General features: G+C 36.2%; 1 protein-coding gene across 1 annotated transcript in view; it reads left to right on the forward strand.

The window, feature by feature from the left end:
* Positions 1-25,200, forward strand: part of TMPRSS11F (transmembrane serine protease 11F) — an 87,482-nt gene that overhangs the window by 57,507 nt on the left and 4,775 nt on the right. Inside the window, 7 exon segments of the mRNA XM_036852237.1 lie at positions 318-469; positions 10,409-10,551; positions 15,083-15,296; positions 17,228-17,253; positions 19,845-20,044; positions 23,785-23,955; positions 23,957-24,042. Of these exon segments, the coding sequence (XP_036708132.1) occupies positions 318-469; positions 10,409-10,551; positions 15,083-15,296; positions 17,228-17,253; positions 19,845-20,044; positions 23,785-23,955; positions 23,957-24,042 (992 nt within the window).

Below are 25,200 nucleotides of genomic sequence, written 5' to 3' on the forward strand. Positions count from 1 at the left end.
ATAAATTATCTTTTTATTAAGTGAGCCTTTGTACTTCACCACCCAAATTTCAAATTGCCAATATGTTAGACAAAATATAGTGGGAAGATGTTCTCACTTGAATGTCAATATCAGTAGAGCTTTAACTAAAACATACTGGGACTGGGGTGTTAGGGGAGGGTAAACAAACTAAAAACTTGTGTTCTTTTCAAAATCTAAGTACCTTATTGTTAATTAGCAGTGGAAACTATTTTCATAGAGGAATATAGCAAGAGGACATAGAGTAGTACCATAATAAATTTTTTTTTGTCTTACTGTTTTTCTTTCCATTATCACAGACCAGGTGAATTTTCAGAAGCTGATTACCCATGAGTTGAATATCAAAGAAGACAGCAATTTTGGGACCCTATAAGGCTATCTCTTTTCACATTGGCAATTGCAGCAATCATAGGAATTGCAACTGGTATTGTTACTCATTTTGTTGTTGAGGGTAAGCATCAAGGTCACATTTCTATTGCCTAAGTGCTCCATGACTTAACATCTTGAAATTCTCTGTTGTATAAAAAATTCCATTTGCATGCTATTAGTATTTTAATTACTAATCTTTTACTGATGCTAAATTATAGTTTGCTCCTATATTGAGCCCAGTGTTTCATATTTCCAGCCAGTGAAATTTGCAATATACATTATTACACGAATAGACACATCTAAAACAAATACATATTTAAAAAGATAAGGAAGAATGAAAAGATTATCTTTAGAATAAAGACAAATCACATCATGTGTTGAGTTTAATATACTTTTTTCAAAATCAATGTATTAATGAGTTGCCCCAAGAAAAGCTAATGATACGAGAAGAGTTACCTGAAAAAATCTTTAAAGGGCTGAAGATTAAATATTATTTTTGAAGGAAAAAGACATTGTTTTATGACTGAGGGAACAAGAGAAAACTCAGAATTCGGCACTAGGTGCAAAAAATGGATAGTCAACACCACAGTTACACCAAATGACAATCAATCAAGGTCATTTACCTTTGTCTTTGGTATGTATGTTTATAATCATATGTGACTGAGACTTTGCCTAAAATTTTACAGAATTGTATGATTCATAACAATAAAACCATACTTGAAAGACTTCCTAGGAAGAGAGGAAATATTGTCCAACATGCTCAGCTTACCTTCCCACACACTTTATTGGAGGATTGATAATATCCATTTCTTAAACTCTCATGAAATAAAAGCATAAGCCACATTACCTTCTGCAGTTGTGTCTTTCTTGTTACTATCTTCTTGGGTTAAAAGGTAGTGAAGAAATTTTGTGTTTAAAATGCCCTTCAAATAAAACTAAAACCTGGTTCTTTGAGAGGATAAACAAAATTGATAAACCATTAGCCACTCTCATCAAGAAAAAAAGGGAGAAGACTCAAATCAACAGAATTAGAAATGAAAAGAAGTAACAACTGACATTGAAGAAATACAAAGGATCATGAGAGATTACTACAAGCAACTCTATGCCAATAAAATGGACCACCTGGAAGAAATGGGCAAATTCTTAGAAAGGTATAAACTTCCAAGCCTGAACCAGGAAGAAATAGAAAATATAAACAGACAAAGCACAAGCACTGAAATTGAAACTGTGATTAAAAATCTTCCAACTAAAAAAAGCTCAGGACGAGATGGCTTCACAGGCGAATTCTATCAAATATTTAGAGAAGAGCTAACACCTATCATTCACAAACTCTTCCAAAATATAGCAGAGGGAGGAACACTCCCCAACTCATTCTACGAGGCCACCATCACCCCAAAACTCAAACCAGACAAAGATGTCACAAAGAAAGAAAACTACAGGCCAATATCATTGATGAACATAGATGCAAAAATCCTCAACAAAATACTAGCAAACAGAATCCAACAGCACATTAAAAGGATCATAAACCATGATCAAGTGGGGTTTATTCCAGGAACAAGGATTCCTCAATATATGCAAATTAATCAATGTGATACACCATATTAACAAACTGAAGGATAAAAACCATCTGATAATCTCAATAGATGCAGAAAAAACTTTCAACAAAATTCAACACCCATTTATGATAAAAACTCTCCAGAAAGTAAGCAGAGAGGGAACCTACCTCAACAGAATAAAGGCCATATATGACAAACCCACAGCCAACATTGTCCTCAATGGTGAAAAACTGAAAGCATTTCCTCTAAGATCAAAACAAGACAAGGTTGCCCATTCTCACCACTATTAGTCAACATAGTTTTGGAAGTTTTAGCCACAGGAATCAGAGAAGAAAAAGAAATAAAAGGAATCCAAATCGGAAAAGAAGAAGTAAAGCTGTCACTGTTTGTAGCTGACATGATACTATACATTGAGAATCCTAAAGATGCCACCAGAAAACTACTAGAGCTAATCAATGAATTTGGTAAGGTAGTAGGATACAAAATTAATGCACAGAAATCTCTTACATTTCTATACACTGACAACGAAAAATCTGAAAGAGAAATTAAGAAAACACTCCTCTTTACCATTGCAACAAAAAGAATAAAATACCTAGGAATAAACCTACCTAAGGAGACAAAAGACCTGTATGAAGAGAACTATAAGACACTGATGAAAGAAATTAAAGATGATACAAACAGATGGAGAGATATACCATGTTCTTGGATTGGAAGAATCAATATTGTGAAAATGACTATACTACCCAAAGCAATCTACAGATTCAATGCAATCACTATCAAACTACCAATGGCATTTTCACAGGACTAGAACAAAAAATTTCACAATTTGTATGGAAACACAAAAGATCCCAAATAGCCTAAGCAATCTTGAGAAAGAAAAACGGAGCTGGAGGAATCAGGCTCCCTGACTTCAAACTATAATACAAAGCTACAGTTACCAAAACAGTATGGTACTGGCATAAAAACAGAAATATAGATCAATGGAACAGGATAGAAAGCCCAGAGATTAACCCACATACCTATGGTCACCTTATCTTTGATAAAGGAGGCAAGAATACACAATGGAGGAAAGACAGCCTCTTCAATAAGTGGTGCTGGGAAAACTGGACAGCTACATGTAAAAGAATGAAATTAGAACACTCCCTAACACCATACACAAAATAAACTCACAATGGATTAAAGGCCTAAATATAAGGCCACACACTATAAAACTCTTAGAGGAAAACATAGGCAGAACACTCTGTGGCATAAATCACAGCAAGGTCCTTTTTGACCCACCTCCTAGAGAAATGGAAATAAAAGCAAAAATAAACAAATGGGACCTAATGAAACTTAAAAGCTTTTGCACAGCAAAGGAGACCATAAACAAGATGAAAAGACAACCCTCAGAATGAGAGAAAATATTTGCAAACAAAGCAACTGACAAAGGATTAATCTCCAAAATATACAAGCAGCTCATGCAGCTCAATATCAAAAAAACCAAACAACCCAATCCAAAAATGGGCAGAAGACCTAAACAGACATTTCTTCAAAGAAGACATACAGATTGCCAACAAACACATGAAAGGATGCTCAACATCACTAATCATTAGAGAATGCAAATCAAAACTACAATGAGGTATCACCTCACACGGGTCAGAATAGCCATCATCAAAAAATCTACAAACAATAAATGCTGGAGAGGGTGTGGAGAAAAGAGAACCCTCTTGCATTGTTGGTTGGAATGTAAATTGATACAGCCACTGTGGAGCACAGTATGGAGGTTCCTTAAAAAACTAAAAATAGAACTACCATATGACACAGAAATCCCACTACTGGGCATATACCCTGAGAAAACCATAATTCAAAAAGAGACATGTACCACAATGTTCATTGCAGCACTATTTACAATAGCCAGGATATGGAAACAACCTAAGTGTCCATTCACAGATGAATGGATAAAGAAGATGCGGTACATATATACAATGGAATATTACTCAGCCATAAAAAGAAACAAAATTGAGTTATTTGTAGTGAGGTGGATGGACCTAAAGTCTGTCACACAGGTGAAGTAAGTCAGAAAGAGTAAAACAAATACCATATGCTAACACATATATATGGAATTAAAAAAATAAATTGGTTCTGATGAACCTAGGGGCAGGATAGGAATAAAGACCCAGACATAGAGAATGGACTTGATGGCACGGGCAGAGGGAAGGGTAAGCTGGGACGAAGTGAGAGAGCAGCACTGACATATATACACTACCAAATGTAAAACAGACAGCTAGTGGGAAGCAGCTGCATAGCACAGGGAGATCAGCTCGGTGCTTTTTGACCACCTAGAGGGGTGGGATAGGGAGGGTGGGAGGGAGACGCAAGAGGGTGGGGATATGGGGATATATGTATACATATAGCTGATTCATTTTGTTATACAGCAGACACTAACACAGCACTGTAAAGCAATTATACTCCAATAAAGATGTTTAAAAAATCATTAAAAAATTAAATATATATTTATACAAAAAAAAATGCCCTTCATCTTCAATACCTCACGTGTCCAAAAAAGGAAAAAGTAAAGGGATAATACTAATAATGGCAAAAAGTATTTTAAAAATATCATAGAGGTTGTGTTAGGCTGAATAATGTCCCCACACCCCCAATACAACTGTGTCTTAATCTTTGTAACCTACGAGTGTTACCTTATATCACAAAAGTGACTTTCCAGATGTGATTACATTAAGGAATTGGAAGAGAGATTATTCTGGAGTTTCCAGATGGACCCTAAATGTAATCCCAGTATCTCTATAAAGGAGAGGCAAAAAACTCAAAGAAGGAAGAAGTCTATGTGAGAACAGAAGCAAGGGGAGAAGGGAAAAATGTGATGCATGACCACAGGCCAAGAAATGAGGATAGCCTCTAGAAGCCAAAAAAGGCAAGGAAAAAGATTCACCCCTTAGATTCACCAGAAAGAAGAAATAACAGGTCTTGATTTTAGCCTTGTAAAACTCATTTCAGACTTCTGACCTTCAGAGCTGTGAGAGAATAAATTTGTGTTGGTTTAAGCACTGAACTGGTGGTAATTGGTTACAGCTGTAATAGGAAACTGATACGGAGGTTAACAATCAAGAACTTGATAAATCTGTCACATGGACTTTCCATGCAGCTCATTGAGAATAGCATGAATAAGGATGGAAATTTAGTAAAACAAAGGAGAAGACAGTCTGACAGAGGATAAACAAGTAGAAGGGGTAAGATAGAGGGATATAAGATGACACACATTTCAAAAAAGTTATGTACATTGTTTTATAGCATAAGGAAATCAAAACCAAGTCAGTGAAGGAAAACACATTCTATTAACCAGATAACACCAAGAATAATTATTTTTAAAATGTTAATTTTAAAGAGTAGAGATAAATGGATCTGAAAAGCAGGAAATTAAAAATAATGACATATATGAAATAACCAAAACAGAAGTAAAGATTTTAGCAGACTTGATGGTAAAACTTACATCTCAAGGATTGAAGTGTGGTTGATGAAGTTATTTTTATCCTGAGGATCTTGATAATTATAAATGACAAGTTTTCACTGTATTATAATTGTGACCAATTATCTACTCTTTAATATATGGGCAATTAAAAAGTAGGGTGACTTTTAGAATATGAATGATTTGTTGATGCCCTTCAACCAAAGACCTCCAGGAACACATCTGTAGTTGAACAAGTTGGGTTATTACCTGATGCAGGGAAGGAGAGCATGTGCCATGGGGAACCACAGGGAGCTTAGTCAGAGATTGTTAGAAAGGATATATTAAAGATTTGGGTGATTTGGGGGAGAGTTCAAGGACGTAGGTTTTTTTGCTGGATTGGATGCTGTCAGGAAGCTAGAATAATTCTGTGATTTGGTATTCTAATAAATCTCATCTGAAAAGCAAAAGCTGAAGTGATGCTAAAGCTGTAAGTGTTAGAGAAGCAGTGGTCATAATAGAATAAGGAGATGTTCTGTTTTTTGGGGGTTTTTTTGCTTGCTTAGATGGTGCTTTTGAGTTCAGACATATCCATGGAATAGTCTGGTTTTTGTCATCATCTATATGGTCACGGAGTGGACCTGTCTAATACTGATGTTCTACGAAATTGTTTCTGTTCAACACAAGAATACCAAGGCCTGGGCGATAGCACAAGGCCCAGGGGCCACTTTTTCTCTTTGACAGGTTTTATATTTACAACTCCATAAATTCTTGGGTATCACTTTACAAGATAATTTCTGTTATTAATTAAATATTAAGTGCCTGACAATATCTCTAACTTTTCGTTACTCATCATGATAAAAAGACTGACGAACTGTTGGATTCTTATTTATCCTTGTGATTTTCATTCGGATCCTCTTGGGAAAAAAACATTTTAAAATGAAATTATATTTGAACATTGAATAAATATAATAACATTATACATATGTTTTGAGCCTTGTTTCTACTCAATATTGTTCAGGAGTCATCCATCTTACTGAAGGTAGCTTAAGTCCGCTTATTTTCAATATCGACTGATATTCGTTGTCCTAAACGTGCCATAATTTACTTATTAATTTGTCGTTCATGGACTTTAGGTGGTTCCAGGTTTTAGGCATTAAAACAATACTGCTATGAACCTTCTTATACATATATCTTGGTATGTATAAAAGGGATCTTGGTATCCCTAGTCTAGGGAACATACGTAGATGTAGAATTGCTGGGTCACTGGGCATGTGCTTTTTAAATTTTATGGATACCAAACTGTCTCCTACCAGCACTATGTGAGAGTTTCCATTGCTCCACATACTCATCCACATTTGTTACTGTCATACTTTTACATATTTGCTAATTTGGTGTAGACTATAGTGTTACCATTGTAATTTTGTGTTTGCCTGATTACCAGTGATGTTGGGCACCTACCCATATGTTAATTAATCATTTAGATTCCATGTTTTTATGAAGTGCCTGTTTAAATCGTATCCCCATTTTTTGAGTTATCTGTCTTTTTTTATTGATTTGGATAGTTTTTTCTATATTCTGTATATAAGTCCATTGTCAGTTGTGTATGTTGCAAATATCTTCTGCCAATGAAAAATATCATGGGATATATATATACATATATATTATTACATACACATTTAATACATATATTATTAAATATATATGTGTATATATGTATATTTGTATACACACATATTTAATAATGATACCTTCATAATTGTATAAGATCTTCTAATATTGATGAATAAAATCACCACCATCACCATTCACATGAAATATGATATTAACTAGAAAAATTCAAACATAGAGTTTGCAAATTATCTGGGTTTTTTTTTTTTTTTAGTGACCTAGTATTATATAGTAAGTTATATTTTTCAACAAAAAAATTGTCATGATCCAGATTAATTTTTTTCAGCATTATTTAGGATTACTTATTATATCTTTTGTTATGGGGTAAAAACAAATCTGTTTTGTAAAAAGTTGCATTAAATGTTTTGAAGAATTTAGTCTTTAGAGTTTTATTTTCACAAAATCCAGAAACTTAATTTTCTAAATTTTTTTTAAAGTTTGACTTCTTGAAATCTGCAAATGAAGTCTGACTTGGGATAGCATCATTTGTCTTCCCATTCTGCAGGACTGGTTCCACTTTCAGGAAAGTAGGGAATATACTCTTTCATGAGATTTAGAGTCAAATGAACCTTAGCTTTAATCTCAGGCCCACCACATACTAGTTGGGTGATCTTTAGCAAGTTACTTTTCTACTTCACTAAGCTTCAGTCAGTTAAAACATAATTTTTATAAGGAGAAACATAAGCCAAAATAATATCAGTTACTTCTAGATGCTGGGTTATAAATTATTTCTATTCCCTTATATATACTTTTCTGTTCCTTCCAGAGTCTCTGATATAGCATTTCTAGTCTGAAAAATGTTTTAAAATGAAAATTAAACAAAAATTAGGATTAGAACAGAGTCTGTGATATATGATATCTACTATATGATATATGATAGCTATTATGCACTTATTAAATGTTGAATATTAAAATAGTTATTAACTAAATCATTGCATTATAAAAAGCTTAAGGTACTGTTCTTTTTACTCATACTACCCGAAATAGTGCCTCCTCTTCAAATGCAAAAATTGTATAACAGTTCCCTCAAAGAGTTGACATACTAGTGGGCTAAAGTCTATCCACATTATGTTACTGTGGCAGAGTTCTTCACAGGATAGTACAGCAGCGCACTTGTGAAGTCCCTACCTAAGGCTGAATATTCCAGAGACCTTCCTCGATAAAGAGTGATGCCATGGATGGGATTTAAGCAGCGGAGAGGTCTATGAAAAGGGCATTCCTGGGAAAGGGTATTACAGGTGAAAGGGATGACATAAGCAAAATCTTAAGAAAACTGCATGATGAATGCAGACAAATGCAAGCAGTCTGCTGTAGTTTCAACATAAATCATAACAGGAATGTGACAAAGAATATACTCAAGAGGTAGACAGGATCTATGTCAAGGAAAAACTTTGTAGTTCATAGTGAAGAGTTGAGATTCCTTCCCAATTGGCCATGGAGAAAAATGGAAGTGTTTTAATTGGAGAACTGATATTGTCAAATTTGCAATTTAAAAAGATCATTCTGCTACTATGTGGGGAATAGATTTGAGGAAAACAGAATATGAGGCAGCATACTAGTTAGAAAGCTGTTACATTTTCCAGACAATAAATGACAAGGGAATAAACTAGAGCATTAGTGGCAATAGAATTTGTGGATAGACAATGGATTTTTAAATTTTAGGAGATGAAATTTTCAGAATATGTTGATTAATAGGAAGAGATCAAAGATTACTCCAAAATTTCCAGTCTGAGTCATGAAGTAGATTGTAATGACAGAATTTATGATAGAGAATCTAGATGGAGGACTTCATTTTTTAACAGAAAAGTCATTTTGTTTTGGATAGACATTAGCTGGGTTAATGAGGATCTGAATTAAGGATGTAGCTTTTCTAGGTGGGATAAGGGATTTGAGAGATATTAATGGGTTGCACCCATAGATCTTAGAGACTGAAAGACTGAATGTTGCAAATGAGAATTAAGCCAAGCTTTGGGTGAATATATGGATGATGGAGCTGTTCAGAAGATAGAAAACAGAGGAAGTGAAACAGGTTTGAATCCAGGAAGAGGTAAATGATTATTTCCCTTTGGAAGTATTACATTTAAGGTGCCTATTGGGTCCAACAAATAGTTCCTTGAAGATAGTTGATAAAGAATTTAAACTCATGACAAAGTTCCGGTCTGGAGATAAAAATTTAGGAGTCATCCATTGTTTAAGTAATTAAACAAGGGATTCATTGGACTGCGCTGGCTTTAATGCCTTGGTAGCCTATGTAAGCAAACCAAAACCTAAGCCAGGATCAATGCACTCAAATCCAAGAAAATTAAACTTAAGAACAACCAATCACAAACAGCCAACTGGACTTTCCCAAATAAGGCAACTGCTTAAGTTGTAGCCAATCAAATAATTTCTTTGCTTTACTTCTGTATCTTCTCTATAAAAATGTCTCCCCTAACTCCTGTTGGTAGCGTGCTCCTAACCACTTTTGGTTTGATACTGCTGGATCTGAATCTGTGTATGCTCAGATAAAGTCTTGAAAATTTAAACGTGCCTCAGTTTATCTTTTAACATCAACAAATAGCTGATGGCTGAGGCCATTATAGTTAGGATAAACAGAAATTATTTAACATGACCAGGCCAAGGCTAGATCATTGGCTGGCTAAGGATAGAAGTAGAAATAAAGAGTTCTCCAAGGTAACTGATGAATGGCTAGGAGGAAGGAAGAAAATTAGAAGATGGCTTCATAAAGCCAAAGATGAGATTTCAAGGAATATGATTAAGGCTGCTAAGAAATCAAGATGATTAAATAAAAAGACCAAAAGAAAGGTGACCATTAGATATAATAACTATTGTCCTTGACAATGGCAGCTTCAGTGGTGTGTTAGGAGTAAATTACAGAGAATTGAGAAGTGAATGAACAAAAAGAAAGTGAAAATAATAAATATAGGTTTCTATTTAAGTAAGTTTATCAGTAGCATAGGAAAAAAGTGATAGCCTGTTTATATATCTTCATAATACAGCTTAGCTATGATATACCTATATTATAGTTCTTTAAGGAAATTGATAGTTTTTACATGACTGTCAGCAATTGCTTTCAACATTTGACTTTTCATTGTATGTTGCCTAACTGTGTGAAAATTTTTATGTGCATAAACACTGTAAATGGGTGTTCTGAAAGTACACTTTGAGGCCTGAATTTTCTATTTCAGCTCAGTGCAATGATAAAATTACAAAATATTTGAAAAAAATGACTACAATAAATTTTGTACTAAGAAGAAATAAGCTGCATTATAGTACTCCTATTTCCTGGGGGTGGGGGACAAGGAATTGATCATGCCTAAGCATGGGTCTTTTGTTTATTTTTACCTTTCAGATGATAAGCCATTCTATTATCTTGCCTCTTTTAAAGTTACAAATATAAAATACAAAGAAAACTATGGAATAAGACCCTCAAGGGAATTTAAAGAAAGGAGTCATCAGATTGAGAAAATGGTAAGCCCAATAGAAATTTTGAAAGTTTATAACTGTGTTTTTCTGCCTGACTTTGAATGTAATTGTTATAGGAATTTAGCTGGTCCATGGCTCAATTTCTTCTTCTATAAAATGAGGATAATATAGCATGTAGGTCATGTGGTGTGAGGATTAAATAACTTAATGTATGTAAAATATTTAGAGTAACATCATGCACCATTAAATGTATGTAGATTAGAGTAGGCAACTAATTAGCACCTGAGGAAATTGTTGGTTGAAACAGATATTCTCCCTAATTTTAAAATCTTGATTTTCTTTCTTAGCTCATTTTCCTTAAACTTTGTACAGATAAGAATATAGGACTGCTATGTTTTGCCTCACCACTTTGTTTACTTTGCTTTTAAAACACATAAAGGGTCACATACAAGGATATGTGGCTATGATTCTTATCAATATCAAATTTAGTTATGTCCCTCAAGTATTTTGATTTTCCTTGAAAACTTAGGCAATTATCAAGGCATTTCTAATTTTTTAAGGTGTATTAGGCAAGCTAAATCCTTGTCTATCACAGCAGAAAGTCAAATAGAAGAGTCTTCCATTTTTGTTCAATGAAAACATGTCTATGGAGACTATAGATTTCTACAGTAAAACCCAGGATGTTAGCCTAGAGTGTACTCCTTTAAGCTTATGAGAGTTATTCTAGAACAAAGAAGTAATGGGTCTATAGAAAGTGACTTAATTATTATGATTTTTTATGATTAGCTATAGTCACTATCTCTTAATTCAAGGATGAGGACCTCAGCACTCCCACTCTTTACTCATTGCACTATCCTTTCTCAGAATTATTAACAACATAGGAAAGTATTTACATTTGATTTGGTTATTTATCCTTATATAGCTTGATTCTAAATGTTGAAAACCAACACTGTTTTCATTTCCACAGCTATTTAAATAGGGTTTTTCATTTAACAGAGCAGTGTTTTTTACAATTCTCTTGCCACAGTTCTTTTTCTTTTTTTTCATTTTATTGGTAGGTGGCTTTATTCAGAATTATGTTTAGATTATTTTATTTTTTAATTGAAATATAATTGATGTATAACATTATATTAGTTTCTGGTGTACAACATAATGATTGATATTTGTATATATTGAGAAATGATCACCACTATAAGTCTAGTTAACATGCAACACCACACAGTTACCATTTTTTTTCTTGTGATGAGAAATTTTAAGTTAGCAACTTTTGAATATACAATACAGTATTATTAGATATAGTCACCGTGTTATACATTACATCCCAAAGGACTTATTTATTTTATAACTGGAAGTTTGTACCTTTTGACCACCTTAGCCCATTTTGCCTATCTCTCACCCCTCAACTCTAGCAACCACCAATCTGTTCTCTTTCTATGAGTTTAGGTTTTTGTTTATTTGTTTTGTTCGTTTGTCTTGTTTAGATTCCATATAAGTGAGATCATATGGTATTTATCTTTCTCTGGCCTACTTCACTTATAATGCCCTCAAGGTTCATCAGTGTTGTCACAAATGGCAAGATTCCATTCTTGTTTATGTCTGAATAGTATTCCATTGTATGTATAAGCCACATTTTCTTTATCCATATATTCATAAATGAACACTTAGGTTGCTTCCAAGTCTTGTTTACTGTAAATAATGCTGCAATGAACATGGGGACATGGGGGGTACAGATATCTTTTTGAGATACTGTTTTCATTTTCTTCAAACAAATACCCAGAAGTGGAATTGCTAGATCATATGGTAGTTCTATTTTTAATTTTTTAAGGAACTTCCATACTATTTTCCATAGTAGCTGCACCAATTCACATTCCCAACAAAAATGTATAAGAGTTTCCTTTTCTCCACATCCTCTCCAACACTTGTTATTTGTTGCCACACTTCTTTTTTTTTAAAGGAATTGCTTTATTTTTATTTTTTATTTATTTATTTATTTATTTATTTTTTGCTGTGTTGGGTCTTCGTTTCTGTGCAAGGGCTTTCTCTAGTTGCGGCAAGTGGGGGCCACTCTTCATCGCGGTGCGCGGGCCTCTGACTATCGTGGCCTCTCTTTTTGCGGAGCACAAGCTCCAGACGCGCAGGCTCAGTAGTTGTGGCTCACGGACCTAGTTGCTCCGCGGCATGTGGGATCTTCCCAGACCAGGGCTCGAACCCATGTCCCCTGCATTGGCAGGCAGATTCTGAACCACTGAGCCACCAGGGAAGCCCCTCCTCCAACTTCTACATTCTCCTCCTTGCTCACTATTCTCTGCCCATAATGGCCTTCTTTAAGATTAATTACACATTGTCTTCCTTCTAACTGGAATTGCCCCATGATCCTATTCTTTTTGTCGCTTACTTCTTCTGATCCTTCATGTATCATGTTACCTCCCTGGAGGTAATTATAGACCCCCAGCCATTATCCTATGTTACCTTACTATACTAGTTGCCTTTTGTATTTTGGGTTTTTTTTTTGGCCACGCCATGGCTTGCGGGATTCTAGTTCTCTGACCAGAAATTGAAGTGGGCCTTTGGCAGTGAGAGTGTGGAGTCCTAACCTCTGGACTGCCAGGGAATTCCTGCCTTCTGTACTGTATTTAGTTTTTTATTTATTACCTTCTATCTCTGTATTCTATGAGCCCAGGGACCATAACTTTTTTTTTCTGGCTGAGTTGGGTCTTTGTTGCTGCACACAGGCTTTCTCTAGTTGCGGCAAGCAGGGGCTACTCTTCGCTGTGGTGCACAGGCTTCTCATTGTGGTGGCTTCTCTTGTTGCAGAGTATGGGCTCTAGGCACGCTGGCTTCAGTAGTTGTGGCTCTCGGGCTCTGGAGCACAGGCTCAGTAGTTGTGGTACATGGGCTTTGTTGCTCCGTGGCATGTGGGATCTTCCCGGACCAGGGCTCGAACCCGTGTCCCCTGCATTGGCAGGCATATTCTTAACCACTGCGCCACCAGGGAAGCCCGGGACCATAACTTTTTGTTCATACTCTTTAACCAGTATTGTCACAGTACCTGAAACATAGGATACTCCTAATCAGTTGTGTTGAATCACTAAATAAATGAGAAAAGGAGGAAGTGACAGGGTATAGTGAAAGAGTCTTGAAGGGATGCAAAAGCCAGCATTTTTTTTTTCTTCATACCATTGATGAAGATTAACCATAGTTGGAGAATCAATCAATTTAGGAAAATGTTACTGTGCACATCCTTTGTGCAAAGCTGTGAAAAATGCCAAGGTCTACAAAGTACAGTCCTTTCCTTATTTGGAGTATACAGTATGGTTTATATATGGAAGTTTATGCATGTAAGATAATACAAAAAGCAAATTTAGGTAACAAGATGATATGACATATGAGAGCTTACAAGATGATATGATAATATGAGAGTTGCCACATTGCAGAATATAATTGTCAAATATAGGACTCAAACAATCAGTATTTTAGTGGTTCAGAGGAAGTAAAAATCCCTTTGAGCTAGCAGGACGTTTTCTTGGAGATGAAAGAGAAAAGCAATCTGTTTGTTTGTTTTTTTGTTTTTTGGTATATTTGTCCTCTGCTGGTATATATTCCTCTGAAAGGAAGAGGAAATCTGCAGAACTTGTCTGACTTTCATGGGTGGACCTGGAAAGGGATTTCCTAGCTCCCATCTGATCTTCCATGAGGACTTAATCTGCATGCAGTTCCCAGCCAGATGGAAGGCACAAGTTCAAGCTTGCTAAAGACAGTAACAGGGTATACTATTAGTCAGAGCCACATGTATTGTTTCAAACATGTTATTTTGGGTTTTGATGATGGAGTTCAAACCAAGGACTACAATTGGTATCTGATTTTAAGGTGAACATTTCATATTTCATTTTTCATTTTACTATGGGCTTAGAAACTATCTTGTTTTAAATGGAAGAGACTCTAGTAATCTATTCTTAGGTTTGGACCATTAAAAAAAGGAAGGATACAATTAACTTTTGTAATTTGGATTAAATATAACATTTACTTATATATACTGAGCTCCCAGTAGAAAAATATAGACATGAATTAAACTTTTCCAGAAATTGGTTACAGCAATGATTAGGTGTCTGAAAAGAAGTGGTTCCCTTAGCCCTGTTAAACTAGAAGCAGGAAGAAGTAACCTCCCTGGAGGTTATCTTTTATAAGGTTTAGATTCAGGAAATAAAAGGTGCTTTGAGGCATTCTTTAAGGGCTTCCTGCCCCAAGACCTCTCTGCCCCCACCAACCTGAACATCTGTCATCAGGCATATAAGTAACTCAGGGTTGTCAATGTCACTTAATGTACTTAAGAACACAAGATCTTGAACCAGGTATCCTGGGTTCACATGCCAGAACCACCACCTCCTATGCATGTGAAGCATGATTTCATGAAATCTCCTTCTCCCACAACCTCCTCTAGACGATGAGCTAAGTTAGGGGTGAGAATAATTTTGTTCCAGCTATGTATCTTAGCCGGTATTCCTAGAGATAATTTAGAAATCTGATACACACATATGCTACTCACTATGTTTCTTTAAATTTAGTATGAATCCTAATATGTAAAAACAGTTAATGGTTAGAGAAGTCGCTTTATTATGATTATCTCTGTTTATCTGCTTTTTTGCTCTTCAGGCCAGATGAAAATGGTGTGAACATTCTTATGGTGCTCATGTTTCAACACCCATCTACTGATAGTGCTGAGCAAATCAGGACAAAAATTGAAAGGATTCTATATCAAAGTCTGAAGACAAAACAGTTGCCTTTGACTGTAAACAAACCATCATTTACACTCACATGTAAGTCCTTTTACCATCTTTGTGGCTCCCTCCCTTCGCAATCCTCTTTTTAATTTTCATAAGAATTTAGGTCAAAGTATTCTCTCATTTCAAGAATTCACCCCTGATGAACATACGTCAGTGTGGAATAAAGCTAAAATAAAAATTCACTATGAGGTAAAGTTTAGTTTTATGATTTTTTTCATATTTGACTTGGGCATTGCTATGGGTTTTTCATTTCCCCCCATATATGTATTATCATGTTGGATCTTTTCAAAAACATGAAAGGGTAGGTGTTATTTCCACCATTTTAAGGAAACTAGACTCAAGTAAGATGTCAGACATGGGACTAGCAAGCCTTGGGGGAAGAATTAAAGTACAGGTATCCTGACTCCCAGAGGTCTTTACTGGTCAGTTATGGGCGTTAGCTTCTATAGTATCAAAGAAACAGACATCTTTATGAAGGTTGACCCCTGTTGGAAGAACCATTGACATGAACTGTAAAGAGGTTCTCTAGTTTATTTCCAATTGAAAACAATTTCTTATTCATCTCCTCATTGATTCCTCACAACACAAACTCAGAAAAGTTGTCATTTTATTTTCCCCCAAAAGTGGAAGAAAATGAAGTTCAAAAGGTTATGAAACTAAAACTACCTCACAACTAGTTGGAAACCAAACTGAGAGACATTTCTATTCTTCTATGCCAACATATAATTAGAGAAAGTAAAATAATGTGTTTCAAATAAGATTGTAAGTGCCAAGGTAAGGGACTGTGTCTTTATATTTTCTTACTCCTCCCCCTGAACTCTAGTATACATCTCACAGGCATTAGGTGTTCCAGCTCTGTTCATTGCTTCCAATTAAGTATTTCCAAGTGTAGTTACTTCTGACTTAATACCAAAAAATAAGGCTTGTCCTTTGGACCTAGAGTCTTTTCCCCTCCCAGCAGCCATGAATTGAAGAAACAGATCATCTAAAGTGAATTTCTCTATTGTTAGACATCAGGAAAATCCTTTAAATACATTTTGAGATGGAATCTCCACACATAATAGTGACAACTTCTTCCTGAAGTAATTAGAAATGATGGAGAGTATGCTATCCACCTTTATTTTTAATCAATTATATTCCAAAGAAAAATATGACATTTTCCACAACTCTACAAATGGCAATCTCAAACTAAATCTCAATTCCTAATAATATAATTTCCCTAATACATGATTATATAAGCTAAAGTAAAATATCCACCATAAAAAATGTTAAAATTGTAGAGTTTCTTATTTTACAATTTTTAAAAATCATTTTTCAGCCTTCTTGGTCATGTATACTGACTTGTTACTATAAAGGTTGTTTTAATATCAAAATAACGATATTCTATGACCATCCTCAATAACCAAAATTCTACCACATATATTTTCTTCTGCCACATACATAGCTCTCATTAAATGAAGAGAAGTGAAATGTCCAGGAAATCTATTAATCTATTAATATTCTTTTTCAAAATATCATGTTCCATTTTATCCCAATATTACAATTATTTACCCATCACTAAAGACTCTTGTTATATTTTTACTATTTCTCATTCTTGAGTCTTGATTTAAATTCACCTTTTTGCTTGCTAAACTCTATCTTCAAGTTATTTTTTTCTCTTTTGTTTCTTTTTTTTTAACATCTTTATTGAAGTATAATTGCTTTACAATGGTGTGTTAGTTTCTGCTTTATAACAAAGTGAATCAGCTATATTCAAGTTATTTTTAAACAAGAAAATTATACAGATGGTATATTTTCTGAGAACTCGCATGTCAGAATCTCTTTCTACTTCCTTTTTCTCATTTTATAGGATTATTGGACCATAAACTTTCCCAAATAATTGTATATACATTATTGCCTTTTATTCTAGTGTTTTTGTTATAGAGTAGAAGTCTAAGGCTGGTGTGATTTTTATTCTTATATAGGTTACCTTTTTGGTTTCTGGATGAAGGTAGGAAATCTTTATCCTATAACTTTTTTTTTTTTTTTTTTGCCAAGAGATCTAGATGTGGTTGTATTTGGCACTAAACTTTGGGAAATTATGAGCATTTTCAATGTGTACACTATTTTTTTTCTCATTCTGGAAAAATGTTCTTCCTCTATAAATCTGATGATTGACTCTGTTCCAATTGTTCTTTTTTTTCTTCCTCAGGAACACAAATGATTTATTACCTGAATGTCCATTTTCTGCTCTCCATGTCAATCATTATTTCTAGTTCCAGCTCAGGTTACTTTCCTCTGCATTCTGAAAGATCTCATCAGATCTATACTCTCGAAAACCACTTATCTCTGTTATCTGGTGTCACTTTTTCTTTTTACTACTTTTACGTGGATTTTATATCTGTTATGACATTTCTGTAATTTTTTGAATTTTCTTTAGTGACAGACAACTCTTTCATTATGTGTACTCTTATCACAGCATATTTTCCCCTTATGTTTGGCTATTTTTGTTTAATAAGATCATGTTTTCTTGCATATCTTTGCTGATACCAAGCACATGTCCTAAAATTTTTTGAAGAAAACTTTCTGAGATATGTCTGTCTTCTGAGTTTATACATCATCTGATTTAGAGAACCTTAACCATGCCGTACAGTTAGATGCAGGATTAATTTCTGATCTTACAAATAGAGTATATGAAAACTACATCAACCACCCATTTTAGAGTACCACCAGCTCCAGCATTCACTGGTGCCAGTGCTCTTTCTTTCTCTGTTTAAATTGCTTTTCATTAGTCCATTCCTTGTGTGATAACAAAATACCATAGATTGGGTAGTTTATAAATGGCAGAAATATATTTCTCACAGTTCTGAAGGCTAGAAGTCTGAGATCAGGGTGCCAGTATGGTCCGGTGAGGGCCCTCTTCTGACTCAGACGTCTTGCTGTATAGTCAAATGGTGGAAGAGGCTAGGGATCCCTGTGCACACTCTTCCATAAGGCCCTAATCCCATTCATGAGAGCTCCACCCTCATGACTTAAGCACCTTCACCTACTAATACCACCACCTTTAACGGTTAGGATTTCAACTATAAATTTTGGGGTACACGTTCAGACCATTTAATAAAATAACTACATTTTCATAGAACTTTTCATCTTTCCTGTGTCCCTAGATAGGATGGTGTGCTGGACAGTGTGGCTTCTTTTGAACACACACAGAGAGAAAAGACTTGTTGGGTCACAATTGGATGGTTCAAACTATAGTTTCTATTTGGCTAGCTTTATTCCCTGGGCTGGGGAATCACAACAGCAGTGGCTTTGTCGGAATTGTTGGGGTTCTCCACACAATTCTGGTTCAGGGATATAGCTTGGGTAATCTAAGAAGTTGCTTTTTAAACCAACCAACCGAATACTGCAGTTACTGAAAATTACTACCAGAATTTATAATTTTTCTTATCCTTCCTTAATTTCTGGTGATTTTGCTCCTTTTGCCTTTGAACAATACCATAGACTCAATTTTTTTCTTCTGCAATATGAAGATAATAACATCTAACATAGAGGGTTGTTATAAAAATTAGGGAAAATATATGTAACACTATGTACAGGGCCTGGCTCATAACTAGTAGATATTATTTTTATTATTATTATCTTCATGCTTACTTTAAGGGGAAGTTGGGAGAGGAAGTATTAGGCACTACTGATATGGCACCATATTAACCTAGACACTCTATTTGTTCAATTTTATGGTCACCTTAAGCTAAAGCTATTTAACACTAAGGGAGTTATGATAAATTTGTAAATATGATTTCAGGCAACTATTTTTTTACCTGTTTTTGAATAAAACCCCTTTTTGTAAAAAAAAAAAAAACTTGTATTCTTAACAAAATATAAATAATTAAAAAGCACATTAATAAAGTATGCTAATATACTTTCAAGTATTACTTAAGGTTGATTTGAAGTCTAATCAATTGAGGGTTTGCTATCAGGGAATCAGAATTTTTTTTAAAACTAATCTTTTAAATCTTAGAAAAGCAAAAAAGTCATTGTATTTAAGACTTAAATTTCAGTGCTTTTCAAAGACAGTCTACAGATTCATGTCAAGGCAGAATCATGACCGACATTCAGTGTTGGGCTCTCTCTCAGTAGTAAGAATACAAGCTTTGATGTGGATCCTTCTAATTTTATATACAACTCTGTCACTTACCAGCTGGGTGACCTCCAGTAGTTTACGTTCTCCTCCAGAGCCGAGTTTTCTCATTTGAAAAGTATTTTGCTATAAATATATCTGAAACCCTTAGCAGAGGATCTATACATTTTTATGCTCAGTAATTTATCTACCTACCTATTTATTCATCCATATATGCTTCATATGGAGACCGAAGTTAATTCCTGGTTTGGATGCCTTGAAATGTTGGTAAGTATTTCTTCTGAACCTCAATAGGATTAGTAGGACCCCTACAGAATAACCCCAGAGACTGAGTTCTAGGAATGGGTTAAAGAATAGCAGGTTCAATGGACTGTCTAACCATCTGCACGCAGTGCAAATCAGGATGTGCTTTTTTTCCAATCCTTTTCATGAAAACAAACTAACGCATGTTTCTGTGACAGACTGGAATAAGGATGACATCTTCATACATGCCATTACCAGCATCCTCTTCTACTGAAAGGATTGTCCAAGGAAGTGAAACAGCTATGGAAGGGCAGTGGCCATGGCAGGCCAGCCTCCAGCTCATAGGGGCAGGCCATCAGTGCGGAGCTAGCCTCATCAGTAACACGTGGCTGCTCACGGCAGCTCACTGCTTCCGCAAGTAAGTTTATTACAGCTGTTGCTAGTCTTCATTACTCAGTTATTAATTACCGTCAATTTAGTGCTGGGAAGAGTCCAATCTCACCAGCTTATCCTCTACTCCATTCTGGATGGACCCTGTCCCCTAAATACATTATGGTTGCTCCAATCATACTCATCCCCTCACCCTTCTCTCCGTATCTATCATGTTTGGTTTGCATCATTCTTATGGCTCTTACCACATATTCTCTTGTAGCATCATGACACCAGTGTGATCTTTTCTACTATACCATAAATTATTTTAGTTTAAAGACTATTATACATGTAACAAATTTAAACTCTTCTACCTATTTAAAGAGAAAATTCAGCCACTTTAAAAAATATTTTTGCATCTATCCTCCAACTATCAACATCCACCATCACTTTAGTTAAGTGATGAGAAAAAAATCAAATAAGGAAAAAGAAAAAAATCAACGGTATCACTCTTGAAGCTCTCCCTTCCAATTGCATTATCCAAGAACTGTGTGGGCTATTATGGACCAGAGAGGTGTGTGGATGGTGAGAGAGACCAGCCAGCCTTTATCACTGCCCTCATAGTATGTAAGACCGGTCATACACAACTCAAAAGGAGCTCTCTGCTTGGGCTTACACAGTTGTAGCTCTTAACACTCAGCTATATCACTTCACATACACAGACATGCACAGGCACGCTACTGCCCCAAGATCAGGGACACACTATCTTTTCTCCCTGAGATTTCACCATCAGGGTACAGAAAGTTTTTCCTTTTAAACCCTCAAAAGACAAAAGCTCTGAGTAAAGCCCTGGCCAGTGGCACTGTTCACACACCCTTTCAGAGGAAACTATCCTTGGTGTGTCTAGGATGTGCTTGATCATCCTTCTGCGGTAACACCCAAATTGTTTCAAGATGCCTACACCTTTATTTATGGAGCAGATGTGCAATGAGAATGACCTAATGAATTTAAGGTGATTGTCTGTCACTCTCTCATGAAAGAAGAGAAAAGGGACTCACACAAATTCACAACCCCGAAAATAACTAGCATCATGCCTTAGGAAAACTTGAGTCTCACTAATTTTTCAAGGCTTTCTGATTTTATTTCATGTTTACAGAATCCTCCAATCTTCACACTTGTGTTTGGGAGTGTCATCAATTTTGCTTTATAACTGATCTTTGCTTATATAAATTAAAAATAAATAAGCCCAGAATGTCAATGCATTTAGTGAAGAATATAAGCTATAATGACTGAGATACATTTTCGGCAGGCCCAGTGCCATCTCTGTGTGTTGGCAGACCTACATGGGGATCGGCCATTGAGTTTGATAAAATAGAGATAACTGGTGACCTTGATAAAAGAAATTGTGATTATATGATGGGGATGGGAATGAATTCAAGAGAGAAAAGAAGGAGAAGGATTGGATGTAGTGAGTTTAGATGCCACTTTCAAGGAGTTTTTACATAAATGGGAGCAGAGAAATTTGACAGTTGGGGGTGGTTGTGGACTCAAAGGAAGGATTTTTTAAAATATGAGAAATGTAATAGCATATTTTATGCCAGTAATAATAATAATATAAAAGAGTTGGGAAAGGTAATGATCCTGGAGAGAAAGGGTTCCATTTCGCAGGTGATTTCATGTAACTGCATAATGCAGTGTACTGTTGTGAAGGAAAAATAAGGATTCTTTGAAGGCAATATCACAATTATCCAAATACTTTTAAAATTTTTATGTTTTTTTCCTACAGAATTAGTGTATTTTTTTTAATTTTGTTTAAGACAAATGTTAGTACCTTTATGTCCATGAAAAAAGATCCCAGTCTTTGTGAAACAAGAGTGTGTAGGGGAAAAGTTCTTGACAGGATATCATGAGACCTAGGCCATCTCTTTGACAGTAACCAGGTGGATATGTGACTTACCTGGGCAAGCCATTTAACTTCTTAGTGAGTCTCAGTGTTCTTATCCACAAAACATATTGAACTGTGCCTACGACTGGAGACTCCCTTTCTGGTTGATGATGCATGAAGAGATGGGTGTTCCTGTTTTGTCCACTCCATTAGCTTACAAGCTCCTTAAGGACTGAAGTAACATATGTCTTTGTAGCTTCCAGAATTCTAGTTTTCAAATGAATGCTTCAGCCCTAAGACTTCTGCTTTGAATAAAATCTTCCTTTAAAGTGTAAATAAGTAAAACAGATGAGAGGCACTTCCCTGGTGGCGCAGTGGTTAAGAATCCGCCTGCCAATACAGAGGACACGGGTTTGATCCCTGGTCCGGGAAGATCCCATATGCCGTGGAGCAACTAAGCACATGTGCCACAACTACTGAAGCCTGTGCTCTAGAGCCCGTGAGCCACAACCACTGAGCCCACGCGCCACAACTGCTGAAGCCTGCGTGCCCGAGAGCCCGTGCACCACAACTACTGAAGCCCCCACGCTCTAGGGCTCACATGCCTCAACTACTGAGCCTGCGTGCTGCAACTACTGAAGCCTGCATGCTTAGAGCCTGTGCTCCGCAGCAAGAGAAGCTGCCACAATGAGAAGCCTGCACACTGCAACAAAGGGTAGCCCCTGCTCACCACAACTAGAGAAAACCCGCGTGCAGCAATGAAGACCCAACGCAGACAAAAAAAAAAAAAAGATTATATACATAACCAAGTGGAAATTAAAAAAGAAACAACAACAGATGAGAGAGGAGCCCTCCCTATATCCCAATCCCTCCGCCCCTAGGCTCTGCCTGCTCATCCCTGGGGCAGTGCAGAGTACTCTGAAAACCACTGATCTTTCAGGTTTTTCATTATACTTAGAAGTTTATGATTCACCAACACAGTAATCCTGCATGAACAAGGAAATCCCCTTTCTGAATTCTCTTCTGTGTGATTTCCTTTTAAATAATTTTCTTCTACATAGAGAATTTCAAGTTTCTGTATATTTCTAGTCATTCTTGAAAGGGATAATTAGACAAAGAGGGAACTGGGCTTTAGATTAGAATAGGGAGGTAAAGAGATGATAGGAGTAGACAGAATTTGCTTGTTATGTAACCTTGTGGTAGAGAAAAGCATCTGTGTTAAGGAAGAGCCTCAAAAATAGTAAGAGGGACTGACTAGGCCAGGTCAAAGGTGGTGGGAGCAGTAACAACGTGACACTGAATAGGGCTGCTTAGCCCTTGAGTATTGGGGCAGGGTATGGGCCTTGGGTGGAGAAACAATCCTGTGTACATATGAGGGTTTGCGAAGCAGACAAATTACACTTTATCTCAAAGATCAAGGTCAGACCCAGTAAACAAGAACTGACAGGTGAGTCATAAAATAAGAATGGATGGAATGTCTCATACAGAAGGAAAATACCTCTTATGGTGCATAATATCCAAAACAAATCAAAATTAATTTCTACATACTTCACTGAAATTATAGAAGAAATCAAATTTGAAGAGTTTCTAATAAACAAGGAATTAAAATATTAGAAACTAATTGTATAGTACCCATTACTATTATTATTCCAAACATAGCATGGAATTCCATTTAGTTACTGTACTCTCTTTAATTTTAGAGTATGTAAAATATTTTAAGGGCTTTCACACTCTCATTTGTATCAATATTTTAACCTCTTTTTTCCATAATGTCATCAACTGCAAATTCTCTCACCCTAGGGATTTTTCAGGAGCATAATTCCAATAGTTGGGGAGAATATGGTCTCAATCTTTTTTCAAGGATACAGTTAAGCATCACACATCTTACCCTTTATATTTTGCAGACATAAAGACCCAAGTCAATGGATTGTTACTTTTGGCACAACTATAACGGCACCCGCAGTGCAACGAAGTGTGAGGAAAATTACCTTTCATGAGAATTACCATAGAGAAACAAATGAAAATGACATTGCTTTGGCTCAGCTTGCTACCCAAGTTGAGTTTTCAAATGTAGTTCAGAGTTTGCCTCCCAGATTCATCCATAAAGTTGCTGTCTAAAACAAGTGTATTCATCACAGGGTTTGGATCCATTGTGGTTGATGGTGAGCTGTTCAACATAATTTACTCAGTACAATTTTATCCTGGGATCTAATGAGGCATCTAGGGGATACCTCTTTAGACTCTTCATTAAAATGTGGATGTTTCTGGCTTCCCTGGTGGCGCAGTGGTTGAGAATCTGCCTGCCAATGCAGGGGACACGGCTTCGAGCCCTGGTCTGGGAAGATCCCACATGCCACGGAGCAACTAAGCCCGTGAGCCACAACTACTGAGCCTGCGCCTCTGGAGCCTGTGCTCCGCAACAAGAGAGGCCGCGACAGTGAGAGGCCCGCGCACCGCGATGAAGAGTGGCCCCCGCTCACCACAACTAGAGAAAGCCCTCGCACAGAAACGAAGACCCAACACAGCCAAAAATAAAAATTAATTAATTAATTAATTTTTAAAAAAATGGATGTTTCTAATGTGTATGGCTCTGAGAAGAACAAGGTACTGTGGGTTAAAAAGTAAAAGGAATCAGATACCTGTCCTTGAGGAGTTCACAATTAATTGGAGCAGTGGTGAGGAAAGGGAGAGGTCAATAACATGATGAAAAGAACAGACTGTTTTAGATACTATAAGAAGGAACAAAATGCTATGGGAGTACAAGGGAGTAAAGTATTACAAATTGTATATTTGCCAGATATAAACACTCCCGGCTAGCATATACTTCATATACTTTTTTTGGTTTAAATTCTTCCTAATTTTAATGAGGATATATAATGATCATAAACATGAAAGTGCTTTGTGAATGTTTTGAGACTCAGTTGTGCAGTATTCTCTCCTCCTAACCACTGGCCTTGCTCTCTGCTGGTGTCATATTGTTGGTGTATCTTGGGCATTTGTTTTGTTTCTCATGTTTTGAAACACCTGAAGTAACATGCAGGGGTTCCCAACCCCCAGGCCGTGGACCGGTAGCGGTCTGCAGCCTGTTAGGAACCGGGCCACACAGCAGGAGGTGAACAGCGGGCGAGTGAGAGAAGCTCCATTTGCTGCTCCCCATCGCTCACATTACCAACTGAACCAACGCTCACATTACCGCCTGAACCAATCCTCCCACTCACTGGTCTGTGGAAAAATTGTCTTCCACGAAAACGGTCCCTGGTGCCAAAAAGGTTGGGGACAGCTGCTATACAGCATAGAGTAGGGCAAATAGACCTGTGCAG

This window comes from Balaenoptera musculus, chromosome 5 (assembly GCF_009873245.2).
Source record: "Balaenoptera musculus isolate JJ_BM4_2016_0621 chromosome 5, mBalMus1.pri.v3, whole genome shotgun sequence".
In the NCBI taxonomy this organism is placed as follows: domain Eukaryota; kingdom Metazoa; phylum Chordata; class Mammalia; order Artiodactyla; family Balaenopteridae; genus Balaenoptera; species Balaenoptera musculus.